A 13,246-nucleotide genomic window follows, 5' to 3' on the forward strand; every position below is an offset into this window, starting at 1 on the left:
ATATTGTTCCACTGAAACATCAATTGCTGGGTGTGATCCTGCCTTTGTGTGTGAGCATTTTACTGAACTCACTTTTTTAGGGAGTTACTTCTACAGCTGTTTGTGGAAGAGAGCAACATTTTGAGTTGGGGAGAAAGTAGGAATCTCTTTTGGCTTTTAATTATTACAACATTTCCAACAGAAAGTAAAATTAAACATGTGAGAAGGAGGGGATACAGCTGGCCCTGAATTAGGTAATGTCAGGATAAACTTAAACTGATCTCTTAAGCCTTTTACTCTCTTAAAGGAATAACTCCAGAAGTGTGGATGGATGTAATGCTCACCCATAACAAAATCTTCAACAGCAAAGAGCTTCAACACCGTTATTGTAATTTTTAGGTTTAGTTTCAAATGTAGTAACTCCTTCATAAAAAAAAAAGTTCAAGCTTTTTTTAAAGTTCTTCTGTAAAGAATGAGGAATATATGCAAGTTCTTTTTTGTGTTGCTTTCAGCTGCTTGAAAGAAGAAGTAAAATTGAGGCTTTTTGGTTGCTGGAGTTCAAGTTTGCAGTTCTAAACAGAAAACAGGAAGGGGTCACAGTGGAAAGCCCTGCTTGATCAGCTGATCTCTCTGCCTTTGATAAATTTAAGTCTTTCATATCCTCGTCTACAGACCTGGTACAGCTGTGTCAAACCAGGAAGAGATTTAAGGTCCTGTGTGCCTGTTTGTCTGCTGAGTGATAAATGCACATATTCCTGGGCTCAGAACTAAAATTCATAACTTTGTTGGAGTCACAGGCTGTTGTGTAAAGCTGGGCATGCTCATAAAGAGATATTTGTGTTTCTCTATGGTTGTTTTAAGTACCATAATTTCTTCAGACTTCCAATGAGCATTTGGTAATTCTTTTCATGAGAAAATACTTTTTTGGAATTGAAGAGATGTTAATTTAATTTCAGTGAGCATCCAAAAGGTAGCCTTAGAACATAAGAGGTAAAATCCAGTTCTCCTGTTTTGATGCATCAGGGTTGATTCAGCTGACAGTGAAGCTTCCATGTTTCCCAATTTCAGTCACTAAGCATAATTTTAAAAAAAAAGTCAACTGTTGGTCCTGAGGAGGGATGCACAGAAAGCTTATGTTGCTTTGTGGAAGTTAAACTGACTGCAGGCTCTTCTTAGAGCTGCTCACTTCTAAATCCATCCGTGGTGACTCATTTTGGGTTTTTACTGAAGGGAACTGAAGTGCTGCAAGGAAGTTTTTCTTAAATGGGTGTTTCTGGGGATTTTTTGCACAAACAGTTTTAGTGTGCCCAGACTATTTGAGAATGCTCTGTTTAACTCTGAAGTTTTATTCTGAATCTTCATCAAAGTTGAAAATGTATTTTTGACTAAAAACTTCCATGATGTAGAAGTGGGTTGCATTCTGGGTCAGAACTTCCTCATTTTAGTTATCTCTTATTTTTCTATTACCTAAGTGGAATGAGGCTGTTTGTAGGGTGACCTTGTGTGAAAGTTCAGGGGGTTAAAGCAGCTGTTTGTAGCACAGAGGGGTGAGCACAGTTAGGGTGTTATGGAGGTGGATTTGTGATTTCATCTTTTCATGCTTAGGGAACAGAAACATTTCTTACTGAATCCTGTTTCTGAGTTGGCTGATTAATCTGAGTTCAGATCTCTGAACAGTTTACTGATAAACTGTTGCTAATGATCTTGCTCCTTGATTACCATTTCTAGATTGAAGAATGGAGTTACAGCTGGACCATGAAAGATTTCATGTTAAATAGTGCTTGATGTTGCCTTGTCAAACATCTGAGAGATGAAAGCCCTGATGCTGAGACAATGGAGTTAAAAATGAACCACGGTATCAGCCTGAGTGCTGTCACATGGGCTGGGAGAGGAGCGTGGTCATGGGGCAGCTCTGACCTTCCTGCTCCATGCCAGCACCCCTTTGAGTGTTTAAAAGTTTCCTTGTAGGGGAGCTCACAAACAGAGACCAATTGCAATATTTCTGATTCTGTTTGGCACTGCTTGCAGCTTTCCAGAGAAGAAGGATCAGGAGGTGAGGCTGCTCCCCTGGACAGGGGTGCCTAAAGCTGAGCTCTGTGCTGGTCTTTAGAGTTCATGGACATTCAGTTGCCTCTCCTGTATAGGAATTGCTCTCACATTATGGTTTGGTGTTTTCTTCTTTGTTTTAATTGTATTTCCAGTTTCTTTAAAACTGGTGGAAGACAAATATAAGCTCTGTTTTAAGATACTCCTAACGTTTTCAACCTTTTCTAAATTTAGTAATTAAAATACAGTTCCCTGACTTGAAGCTTTGCCTTCTTGTATTGACTAAGTTCAAGTTACTTAGGATTGAAATCCTAAGAAGAAATTTATACTTGGGAACTATTTGGGTCAAATTTGGAATAGTGAATAATAGTGAATCAAACCTTGGGAGCTATTATTTGGATCAAACTGGGAATAATGAATCAAGCCTTTGTTTATTTTATAGGCTCAAACAAGACAAACCTTTCCATAAACACTGAAGAAGTTTCCAATAAATTTATATTTTCCTTTCATCAGGGAAAAATGGCCTAACTGCATGTTTCTGCTATGAAATGCACAGCATGCTATCTAAGACTCTGAATTTATTTTGGAAACTTTAAGTTCACTTATTCTTCAAGTCAGTTAATTTAGTAAAGTTGCAGAAAATTGAGTTAGGGGATAAGAACATGTGGTGAGAGAACAGAGGGAATGGGAGCTTCGTTTCCTGGCAGCAGAGCTTCCCTGAGCTGTCTGTTGTTAAGTTGTAACCCTCAGTGTCCCCTGCTTATTGCAGAATTTCAGTTACTTTTTGAGTGTGCTGAAAGTTCATTTCCCTCTCAAATGGAGCTGAGAGGAGTTGGGACAGCTGAAAATATTTGGGGTGTCATAATTCTTCATATTTTATTTTGAAAATCATTGCTTATTTCTGTTTGGATGTGTTCTGGTTTCCCAATGATGCTGAACCAGTCTTTGGAAAGAATTAAGGCCAAATAAAATGGAAATTCCAACAGGAAGCTTTTATTAATTGGTCTTCTAAAGAAGAATTATTACTGGAAGCACTATCATGTGGGGACAGATCAGATTTTCTAGAACTCACCATATTTAAAATCTTATAAAATGTAATGATAGCAAGTTTTATGCTTTACAATTCTGTGCAGAAGAGCAGAGCAATTTGCTGCCAGCTCTGTTTCCCTCATGGCAGGCCCACTGTGCTGGTGCCTTTGGGATGAGATGGGCTGGAGCTCAGTGGAGCTTCAGCTCTGGTTTTCATTTCTCTTTGCCATCAGAGTGATGCCTTGTGCAGGCTGCCCTAGAGCAGAGACTGGACAGAGCTAAAGAATAAAGCAGGGATTTATTAAAAGGCCTCAATGGATCCACCTTGGGCAGCACAAGAGCCCAGCCAGGGCTGCACCCACACACTAAAGCAGCACAGAATGTGAAAAATAGAAAAGCTCCAACCTGAGGCATCAAAAGCCTGCACATGCTCCTCGTGGTGGTGCCTGCTCTGTTCCAGGGAAGGTGCTTGTTTTGAGGCATTATCTGCATGGCTTTGCTTTGAGAATCCTAGTCAGAGGAGGAATAGAACTTCTTTTTCCATTTGCTTGCATGGCACTGGTTTTTCTGGTGGAAATGTCATGTTGCTGCTTTTCCCTGCTGCGCGCAACTCTTGGGGGAAAATCACCTTGTTCTTCTTTCAGTCCTGCCAGGGGGATTGCTTGGAGTTCCCAGGACATCCCCCAGCAGGAGGAGTTGCAAAATTACCCTGAATTTCCTGTTGGTGAGTGGATACTTCACAGCGTGGTTGTAAGGACCACTTAAACCAAGTTAATTAAACCAAGCTCATCTCTGAAAGAGTCCTTTCCTCTGGCAGGGTGTGGAACTGGAGTCTCTCCTGTCCTCTGGCACAGTGGAAGCTGGGTCTGTGTGCAGGGGTGGTTCTGCCATGGAGCTGAGTGCTTTACATCAAACTCCCAACAGATTTTTCAGATTTTGGCAATTTTTATGGAACAATTAAATGAGATTTTCGTTGTGTTCCTGAGGTACATGCTGGGACCATGTCTGTGGAGGTTGGGGTTTTGTTGTTTTGTTTTTTGGTTGTTTTTTTTTTTAACAATTAAAAGGAGAATTTGATGATTTTCTGCATACTTTTATATCTATCCCTGTTGGAAGAGTTTTAAGTGTCAGGCTCCAGTTTCTGCCTCTTGCATTCCAAGGTAAGAGGATGGGTTGAATGACTTCCTGCCTCCCAGAATAGGCTCTCCCAGCTCTGATTCCTGCTACCATTGCTCTGCTATTTTTGACTCACCCTGTTTTATTCAGCTCATGTTGTGCATTGCAGTGATTTAGCTTTAGTTTTTTGGTTTTGTCTTCTCATGGACTCACAAGGGAAAAAATGGGTTTGCTTCTATAAAGGATTAATTATCTTTAGCTGAAATTTTCTTGTGAATTTATTTTGTACTCTTCAAAGTATTTTGAAGAATGTGGTAACAGTCATTAAAGTTAAATGTTACAAAAAAAAAAAATAGAAAACCCACCCAGAATGTTTCCTGACTTGGAATGTTCTTAAAAAAGTTGTAGATGTTCAAGGCTTTTCTGAGGAAATGGGTACATGAAAACTTTCCTAAAAACTGTTAATATTAGATCAGCTTTTAAGAATTTGCTGTGTGCTTTGACTAAATACCAGACACATGAGATCATAAGAGCCTTTAGTTTTAAACTGTATTCATTGCTTACATGAGTAATCACTAAGAAAAGTTGTTCAGGAAGCCTGAGTTATGGGATTTCTTAACTCTATAATGCCAAAAATATTTATTAATAAAAAATAATGTTGCAAATTTATCTGTACTGTGATTTGGCTCCTTGGACGTAGCTGGTGAACTGATAGTTCACTGGTGGCTGAAGTTGGAAAACTTTCTAAAAATGTTTTCTGGGATCATTTTGCAAGTCCATTACTCTGCAGCCTGGCCAAGTTCACTGCAGCAGATTTCCCAAAGCCCAGAATGGGAAGTTGGATGGTGTTCTGCAGAGAGCAGGAGCTGAGCCACTGTCCTGGAGAGGAAGAGGGGTTTGATTTACTGACAGTTCACTGTGCTGATGTCACAGGACTTTCACTGCTGCTTTGGCAGCTGCAAGGAGCTGACCTGGATTTTATGCATCTATTAATATGCATGCAAAATGGGCTTTAAAAAAGGGAAATCTGGGTGATACATTGGTGGATAAATGCTGCAAAGAGATATTGGTGGCTGGCCAGTGCTTGCATTGAAAAATCTGAGTGGGGTTGCTGTTGGCACTGTGATGTGTGGTGTGGTCTTGGAAAATCCAGAGCTGGAGCTCAGCCTCAGCCATCTGTGAGCACTTCTGGGTATAAATCCTCTCCCTGTAGCCATCTGTGAGCTCTTCTGAATCCAAATCCTTTCCCTGCTGAAGCCTGTTGATTTTTCTGGAGTTGCAGCACAGTTACTCTGCACAGGAGAAGCTCCTTGAGCTTCTTCCTTTAAGTCAGGAATAATAGTTGCCTAAAGAATTATGGACACTCTCCAGTGTATAGGAAGTTTTCGGGATCCTCTGAATGCAGATAGTGGTAGAAATCTGCTTGTGGGAGAGTTTGAAGAGCCTGGTCTGGAATTAGTGGCCCAAAAATTCAGCTCTGCTGAAACCCTTAAGGTACTTTGGGAAATAAAAAGAAAAGCAAACCAGAAGAGAAGGGAAGACTTTCAACATACAGATAATAATAATGCCAGTGTTTTCCATGGAAATAGCCCCTATTTGGATGTGTACACCATGGCTGGGTGCACACGTGGGAAATGGATTTGTAGAAAAAGACATGTTGTCCCAGTAAGGAGTGAAGTTAAAAGAAGTTTTTAACAGAAACCACAACACGTACCACTCCGAAGTTGTCATAAAAAAACAATTAGCCCATTTAAATAAATCAATAACCTCTTGAACAGCAAAAATTGAATGCTCTCAAAAAATTACCCCTCATAAATCCTAATACAACACATCTTTCATAATTCTATTTCTCCAAAATATCTAGTCTTTATTACAAAACCATCCTTTAAAACTTATTTCTATTTCCATTTCTCTCTCAACAACATCTATCCCATTCCATAACATTTCTAAATCAACCTTTCTTATCTCAAGATGTACCTACTGTGTGAGCCTTCTGTCAGGTTCTGAGCATTTGCTGCACATCCATTCCCCACATGCCCAGAGCTCCGAGCTGGGGGCAGCGCTCTCACACATCCGTCGTGCTCCGGATGTGGGCCCAGCGTGTCTGTGAGTGTGGAGGAAGACATTGCACAGCTCGGTGCAATCATTTCTCACATCATTTCACAAGGGTTCTGTGCCAGGGAGGAGGATTTCCTAATGGGGGACTTGATTGCTCGGAGCTTGCAGAGGAAATCTCTGTGGCAGGAGATGCTGGGATAGTGCACCCCGAGCAGTAATTGCATTTTGGGGAGGTTTCCTTCTTTAGATGCTGTCTGGTGGAAGGGGTGACAAACTTCCTTCCCCTTAGAACACATGGTTAAAAGTTGATAAAGACATTCCCAATAACTAATGGTACTGGACTTTTACATGTAATAAGTTTCCTTTGTAGTGTTAAGTGTGGCTCATGCAGAGGATTTTGTGTTATGTGTGTATTAGCAGCTGTCAGAGGACTCATGATCTGATAGAAGAATTAGAAATGCAGAGTTAGGGTTTCTGCCATATCTATTTTTTCTTTCCTAACACCTCATCATAAAACTCCATTTTTCAGTGTTGTGCAGCAGAGTAGCTGCCCAATGAGTTGTTCTGTGAACCAAAATTTTTCTGTTCTTTTCCTGGTTTTTTTTTTTGAATACACAACTTTGAAAATTCCTGGGCTAACTTTATAAATGAGATATTAATGTTCTGTTTCTCTTGAAGAAAAGTTGTGTTTAGTGTGATTTTTTTTTCAGTGGTAGCAATACATGGGGGAATAGGATGTGGTTTGTGACTTTTGTATGGAAGGGGTGATGTCATGGTGGTTATGCTGTCTTCACCCTGCTGAATGTCTTCTCTGAGGTCCTAATTGTTGTTGATTGAGGCTGATTTGCACTCTGTACCTGTGGTTACCTGCCCTGTACTCCTGAAAATACCTAAAAGTGTTATTCCCTTCCCTCAGTCCCACCAGTATTACTGCATTGGTGAAATAATAAACAGTAATACAATACAAAACCAATAATATAATACAAAACCATAACAAAATACAGTTCTGTGAGGAGCATGGGGGCTTCCTAAGCTGCCTTGTTTCCCTTTGTGGTCTGCAATTCCCCCAGTATTCTGATTTATTCTGGAAGCCAACAGGAATCTGAATAATGAACGGAAGAGCTTGGGAAGCTGTGCATTGACATATTTAGTTTGATTGAAAATTAACTGATTTTGCTTTATTGCAGGCATTTGGAAATGCAAAAACAGCACATAACAATAATTCCAGTCGTTTTGGGAAGTTCATTCAAGTCAACTATTTAGAGAATGGTATTGTCCGGGGGTAAGTACAGGGTGAGCTGATTCTGGGGGTGATCTCTGTGCTTTTAGGAACTGGGAAGCCTCTGTTGAGCATAAAATGCTGCCTTGTTGAAGCTCTGCTCATATGAAAATAGCTTGGTGCTGTGGAGTTGAAAATTCTGTAAACTGAGCTGTGTGGAGTTGTCAGGTGATGCTCAATATTCTGACTTTGCTGTACAGCTTGCTCATGTTAAGGATCTGCTGCTGTACCTTAGCCTTCGTGGTAAATGAAGGCTTTTGCATGACACCCCCTGTCCTCTCCATTTTGCATTTATAACCAGAAGATCTGAGTTTTTAAGAAGAGTGGAGAGAAGTGAAATAGATTTGAGGAAGCCATTTTAAAGAAACAGTTTAAACATCAGCTAGAGAGATAAAGAAAGCTATAAAATTACTTAACCAAATGTGTGTGCTTATATCTGAAGGTCTTAAAACATGAGATATTTAATGCCTACATTTGCTGGTTCTGAGGGACTGTGGAGTGTCATGAGCAATCCCTGACCTTGATGCTCCAGTGTTTCTTTTCTTTGGATTTCTTCTCATTTGCAATAACATGAGTGACTGGGAACTCTGTGCCACATGTGCCTTGAGTGTTATTCTGAACAAATTTAACATATTTTCAGACCCAGTCACACTAGCCCAGGAGATTGGTACAATTTGAACACACTTGTTTTGTCTTCAGCCTGAGGAAAAGGTGCTCAAACTTTGTCCTCAATCATTGTACCCCTTGTCAAGGACTTGGAATTATTGTTTAGGTTACTTTGTCACCCAGTAGGGGGTTTGCTGGCTGGCTTCCATTCTGGGCTGATGTCTTCACTGACATAAAAATCCAGCAGATTTATTGGGGTGAGAATCTGGCAGATATCTGGGATATTTCTGGGGTCTTGCCTTGGCATGCCTTGTCAGATAAGTGTAAATTTTTCAGGATAGCACATTGTTGCCACTCTGTGGCTCTTGTTTCTGGTGGCAATTTTCATCAGCACTTTCCTTGCTTGGTCTGCCCGTTTAAGTTACCTGCATTAAACCCAAGCACTGCAGAGAGGTGTTCCTTGGGAATTTTTGTTCCAGTCACACTACAGGGCCTACTGAAATTCTTGCTTTACATTTAAAGTAGTGTCTGAGCTCTTCTCCTGCACATTTTAGTGCAGATCTCATTATTTGAACTCTCTTGGCAGTTGCTGTCTGATGTTTTCTGAGGTCTTTTCTTTTTGCCCTCATGCTTATTTCATTTTCTGTGGCTCCTTAGGGCTGTGGTTGAAAAATACCTGCTTGAAAAATCTCGTCTGGTTTCTCAAGAAAAAGATGAAAGGTAAGAGAGAAATACAGTTTTCCAAGGGAATTAAATAAATTCAGCAGTTTAAGAGCATCTGAATGATACAGAATAAAAGAAAATCCACTATATTTTCATGAGAGAAATGTCTTGACTTTGCAGGAACTACCATGTCTTTTATTATTTGCTACTTGGAGTCAATGAGGAAGAGCGTAAAGAATTTCACCTCAAGCAACCTGAAGATTATTTCTACCTCAACCAGGTAATCTGTGATTTACCAATGCATTGATAAGGGCTGTCTGTGTGTTGGTCAAAGATGAAAGGAAGGAGAATAGATTATGCTGGGCTTTTTGTGATGATTGGGTTTTACTCTTTGCCTTTTTTTTTGATTTCTCTTTGCAGCATAACTTGAAAATTGAAGATGGGGAAGATCTCCGACATGAATTCGAGAGATTAAAACAAGCCATGGAGATGGTTGGCTTCCTTTCAGCAACAAAGAAACAGTAAGTGCAATTCTGTAATTAGCTTTTGTTACTGGCAGTTATTGTTCATGGGTTGTTGCAATGAGCAGTTGAGATTGAAGTAATTCTGCATGGACTGAGGAAAGCTGAGTGTTTGAGAGCTTACAGACTAATTCTTGAGGCAGAATTAGGTCTGCTAACCTGTCATAATGAACTCTCTTAAGAAAAATTCTGACATAATTCAATTTTTCTTCCTTAGGATCTTTTCAATACTTTCAGCTATTCTGTATTTGGGCAATGTCACATACAAGAAGAAAGCCACAGGTCGGGATGAAGGGTTGGACGTGGGACCTCCTGAAGTGTTGGACATTCTTTCCCAGCTGTTGAAAGTAGAGTATTTCTCTTTAACATTAATGTGTGTTACACCTGTTTGTCATGTTCTACCTCAGCATTTCACTCAGCTATCCCAATTGCTGTATCTAAATCTCCTTTGTGATACTTCCACAAAATTGATCTTGTGGGAGGGAAAACATGAAATTAATGAGATCATTTGGGTTAGAGATGGAATATAACCTACAGCATGGAAACAGAATCTGTTGACTCACCAATCACAGAGATGAGCAAGAATAGATTCAGTGTAGGTGTGTTCTTTGCCACCACAGGGAAACATCTGAATGAATGTAAACACGATAATTTAAACAAGTTGTAGGACTTGTAAAGCTACTGATGGATGATAAATGTGGCTGCTATCAAAGAGCTTCTCTGGAGAAGTTGCATGTCCACTGCTGCAGTCAAATAACTCATTGAGGAGCTTGATGGTGACAGCAGCCCTTTTCTTCCTTGTTTTGAAGGTTAAACGGGAAATCCTGGTAGAAGTGCTAACAAAAAGAAAAACTGTGACTGCTAATGATAAGCTTATTTTGCCATATAGTCTCAATGAGGTGAGTAAAAGAGCACTTGTAGAGGGATTTTTAAATTACTGAAACTTGCTTTTTTGGATTAAAAAAGCTATTATGGTGCACATTCACATTTTGTGAGGGATGGTTGGAAAGTTAGAAGTTTGAATTAAAGGCAAATTGTGGTTTTATTTATCTCTGCTGGGGTTGTAACCTGTGAGTGACACTGGTTTGAAACGGAAATGATTATTTTTATAAACCAAGTTCTGAAGATTGTTTGATCTGCAGGCAATAACAGCTCGTGATTCCATGGCCAAGTCCTTGTACAGTGCTCTGTTTGATTGGATTGTTCTGAGAATCAATCATGCACTCCTCAACAAGAAGGACATGGAGGAATCTGTTACAGTAAGTCCCTCACAAAACCAAGCCTTTGCAGGCAGTTGTGTGTTTGGACCTAACAGTCAGTCCTAGAGATGTTATATTGTGATATCTGAGATTAATTTTGGTACCTCTCAAGCCCATGGTAAATTTCCTGGTAATATTCAATCATCTCTGTTTTCACAGTAGGCAGAACTATTAAATATTTAAAATCTTTCAGCACAGACTGCAGTGCTTTCTGGACTGTTTATCTCTTGGGGGTTAAGGCACTGTATGACAGATTGGTAACTAGATTTCCACATCTTCTTTTAGTGTCTGTCCATTGGTGTACTTGATATTTTTGGATTTGAAGACTTTGAAACCAACAGTTTTGAGCAGTTCTGTATAAATTATGCAAATGAGCAACTTCAGTATTATTTCAATCAGCACATTTTCAAATTGGAGCAGGTAAGAAACAAGAGTGGCTGAAGTGAAACCTGTTTTTATGAAGTGTTTGTGTATTATGCAAACTTAGCCTTTACTCTGCAAAACTCCATGGCATAATTGCTTGAATATTTCTGAAAGTCTTTACTTTTAAAATGTCTTCTTTCACTATTGCTTATTCTTGTACTAATGGGGTCTTTCTTCAGAGGGCTGGCACTAAGTTCCTGCTTGACTGCAAAAACTAAGATAACATTCAGGTGATCCCAGACAGAAGTCAGCTAAAACTGTGAACTTTGGTACTGGAAGTCTGTAGGTGAGGGGTTGGATTTGGGTGTTTTTGTTCAACTGGTTGGGAAACAGCTTCTCTTATTTCTATCAGTCTGTAAGCAAAGAACCAGTCTTTGCTGCTTCTCCTACCCAACTGCTTTTAGGGGAAAGAACTGTGATCCTTGCAGTGGTTCTGAAATCCTGGTGTTACTGGCATGTGTTGATTAACTGGTTTGCAGGTGGTGTCATCTGACAGAGCACTCTGAGTGCTGCAGGAGCAGCAGATCCTGAGCCTGGACTGGCTTTTGGAGGGGGGTTTGCTCCAGACTTGTTTTTTTTCTGCTTTGTGCACAAGTGTGGTTCTCAGGTCACTGCTGAAAGGAGTCATTCTCTAGTATGTGGTACTTTGTCAACAACTTTAGGCAAGCATTTTAAAGAAAACAAAATTACCTAACATCCAAATTTGGTGTGTAAACATAATGTTGAGGTCCCTGTTTTGTAACTTAGGACAGAACTGGCTATCCAGACTGGCCAGAGTAAATAGTTACATTGTCTTCTCTTTTTTTTCCTAATGCCATTTTTCCAAATAAGCTTAATCCTTGAATGACCCATTTCCTGTATCTCTTGCAGCCTGAGGGCCCTCAGGGGGATCTCTATATCTTTTTAAATAAAGGCTTTTTTGTCTGTGGAAAATGGCATTTCAGTTCTGTAACACGGTGTGCACTGTGTTGGGCTGAATTCCACCTACTTAAAAATTATGCATTTATCATCATCATGTAGACCATGAGAGGTGCTCTTTGTCCTTTGTTAAACATAAAACTTATTTAATTTTCTGTGTGATTCTTATTTTTACTTTACTATTTTTTTTACTTTATTACCTTATCATTAGCTTTTTCCTATGGGTATTTACAGCATTAAGAAAATCTGGTATTTTGCTTCTGTATCTTAGTGGGAAGCTTGTCTAGCATTTGAGGGATTGTCACTTCAGCAGAAGAGCTTCATGTTCTCTTGTCAGGGAGCTCCAAATGTTCTGAGCCTAAGCAATATCCATTGCTTCCTGAGGGAAGTTCTGGTGCTGATGTTGTGTAGGCCTTAACTGCCTTTTTTGAAACTTCTGTTATTTTCTCTGACTGTGCAATATGAAAATTCTGGAACTTGATATTTAACTACTCTCATTTCCTATATTACAAAAGCTATGGAAGGGCAAATAGCCTTGAACTCCTCTGTGTGTGCCCAGTTTTGCTGGAGTGCTGAGGATGTGATGTCTGACTCCAGGGTCCTAGGCTGCTGATTGCTGGGAAGACAGAGCACAGCAGAACATTCCTGTCCCAGCTTTGGTTTTGAAATAGTTTTATCCCAAACAGACCCTGCTGAGTGACATGCCTGAGGACCTTTGATCTGGGCCACTGTGCCTGTTCTTCTGTTCTTATTTATAAATTCTCCTTATTTTTGTCTCTGCTGCCTGAACTAACAAACTCCACTTGCTGTAGCTGTCCAAGGCTGTGTTTTAAGCACTTAAACCACAGAACATCAAAGGTCAGGGCACTGTACTAACAAGGGAATGTTCTTGAGCCACACAGGAGGAATATAAGAGTGAAGGGATCACTTGGCACAATATTGACTATACTGATAATGTGGCCTGCATTCACTTAATCAGCAAGAAGCCCACTGGCCTCTTCTATCTTCTGGATGAAGAAAGCAAGTAAGCAATAAACATCTGCAAAAATATGTGTGGCAGGGAGGAGGGAAGGACTGTGGAAGGGAACAGAAATACAGCACTGCAAAAAGGAGGGGAATGTTGTGGGAAGCAAATTTTTATTTATGACTATGATTTACACTGGAGTTTGCTTCTAATGACTCCAGTATGGTGGTAAAATACATAGATGCTAAAACTGAACTTTGGCTTATGCAAACTTAGGAACTTCCATGTTTGTGGTTCACCATGGAACTGCAGTTAAAGTAAAATGCATGTCTGTAAGTCTTTGGAGCATTAAGTAACAAGTGTGATAAATAGTTAATGTGGTGCA

General features: G+C 39.9%; 1 protein-coding gene across 10 annotated transcripts in view; it reads left to right on the plus strand.

The window, feature by feature from the left end:
* Positions 1-13,246, plus strand: part of MYO9B (myosin IXB) — a 42,924-nt gene that overhangs the window by 9,428 nt on the left and 20,250 nt on the right. For all 10 annotated transcript variants that reach the window (XM_039700396.1, XM_039700399.1, XM_039700397.1 and 7 more), the window contains exons 4-12: positions 7,416-7,510; positions 8,771-8,833; positions 8,957-9,056; positions 9,197-9,297; positions 9,515-9,644; positions 10,107-10,196; positions 10,440-10,556; positions 10,842-10,976; positions 12,800-12,921. In XM_039700396.1, coding sequence (XP_039556330.1) covers positions 7,416-7,510; positions 8,771-8,833; positions 8,957-9,056; positions 9,197-9,297; positions 9,515-9,644; positions 10,107-10,196; positions 10,440-10,556; positions 10,842-10,976; positions 12,800-12,921 — 953 coding nt within the window. The remainder of the gene's footprint in view (positions 1-7,415; positions 7,511-8,770; positions 8,834-8,956; positions 9,057-9,196; positions 9,298-9,514; positions 9,645-10,106; positions 10,197-10,439; positions 10,557-10,841; positions 10,977-12,799; positions 12,922-13,246) is intronic.

Source organism: Passer montanus, unplaced genomic scaffold (genome assembly GCF_014805655.1).
Source record: "Passer montanus isolate IOZ18808 unplaced genomic scaffold, ASM1480565v1 scaffold140, whole genome shotgun sequence".
NCBI classification, from domain to species: domain Eukaryota; kingdom Metazoa; phylum Chordata; class Aves; order Passeriformes; family Passeridae; genus Passer; species Passer montanus.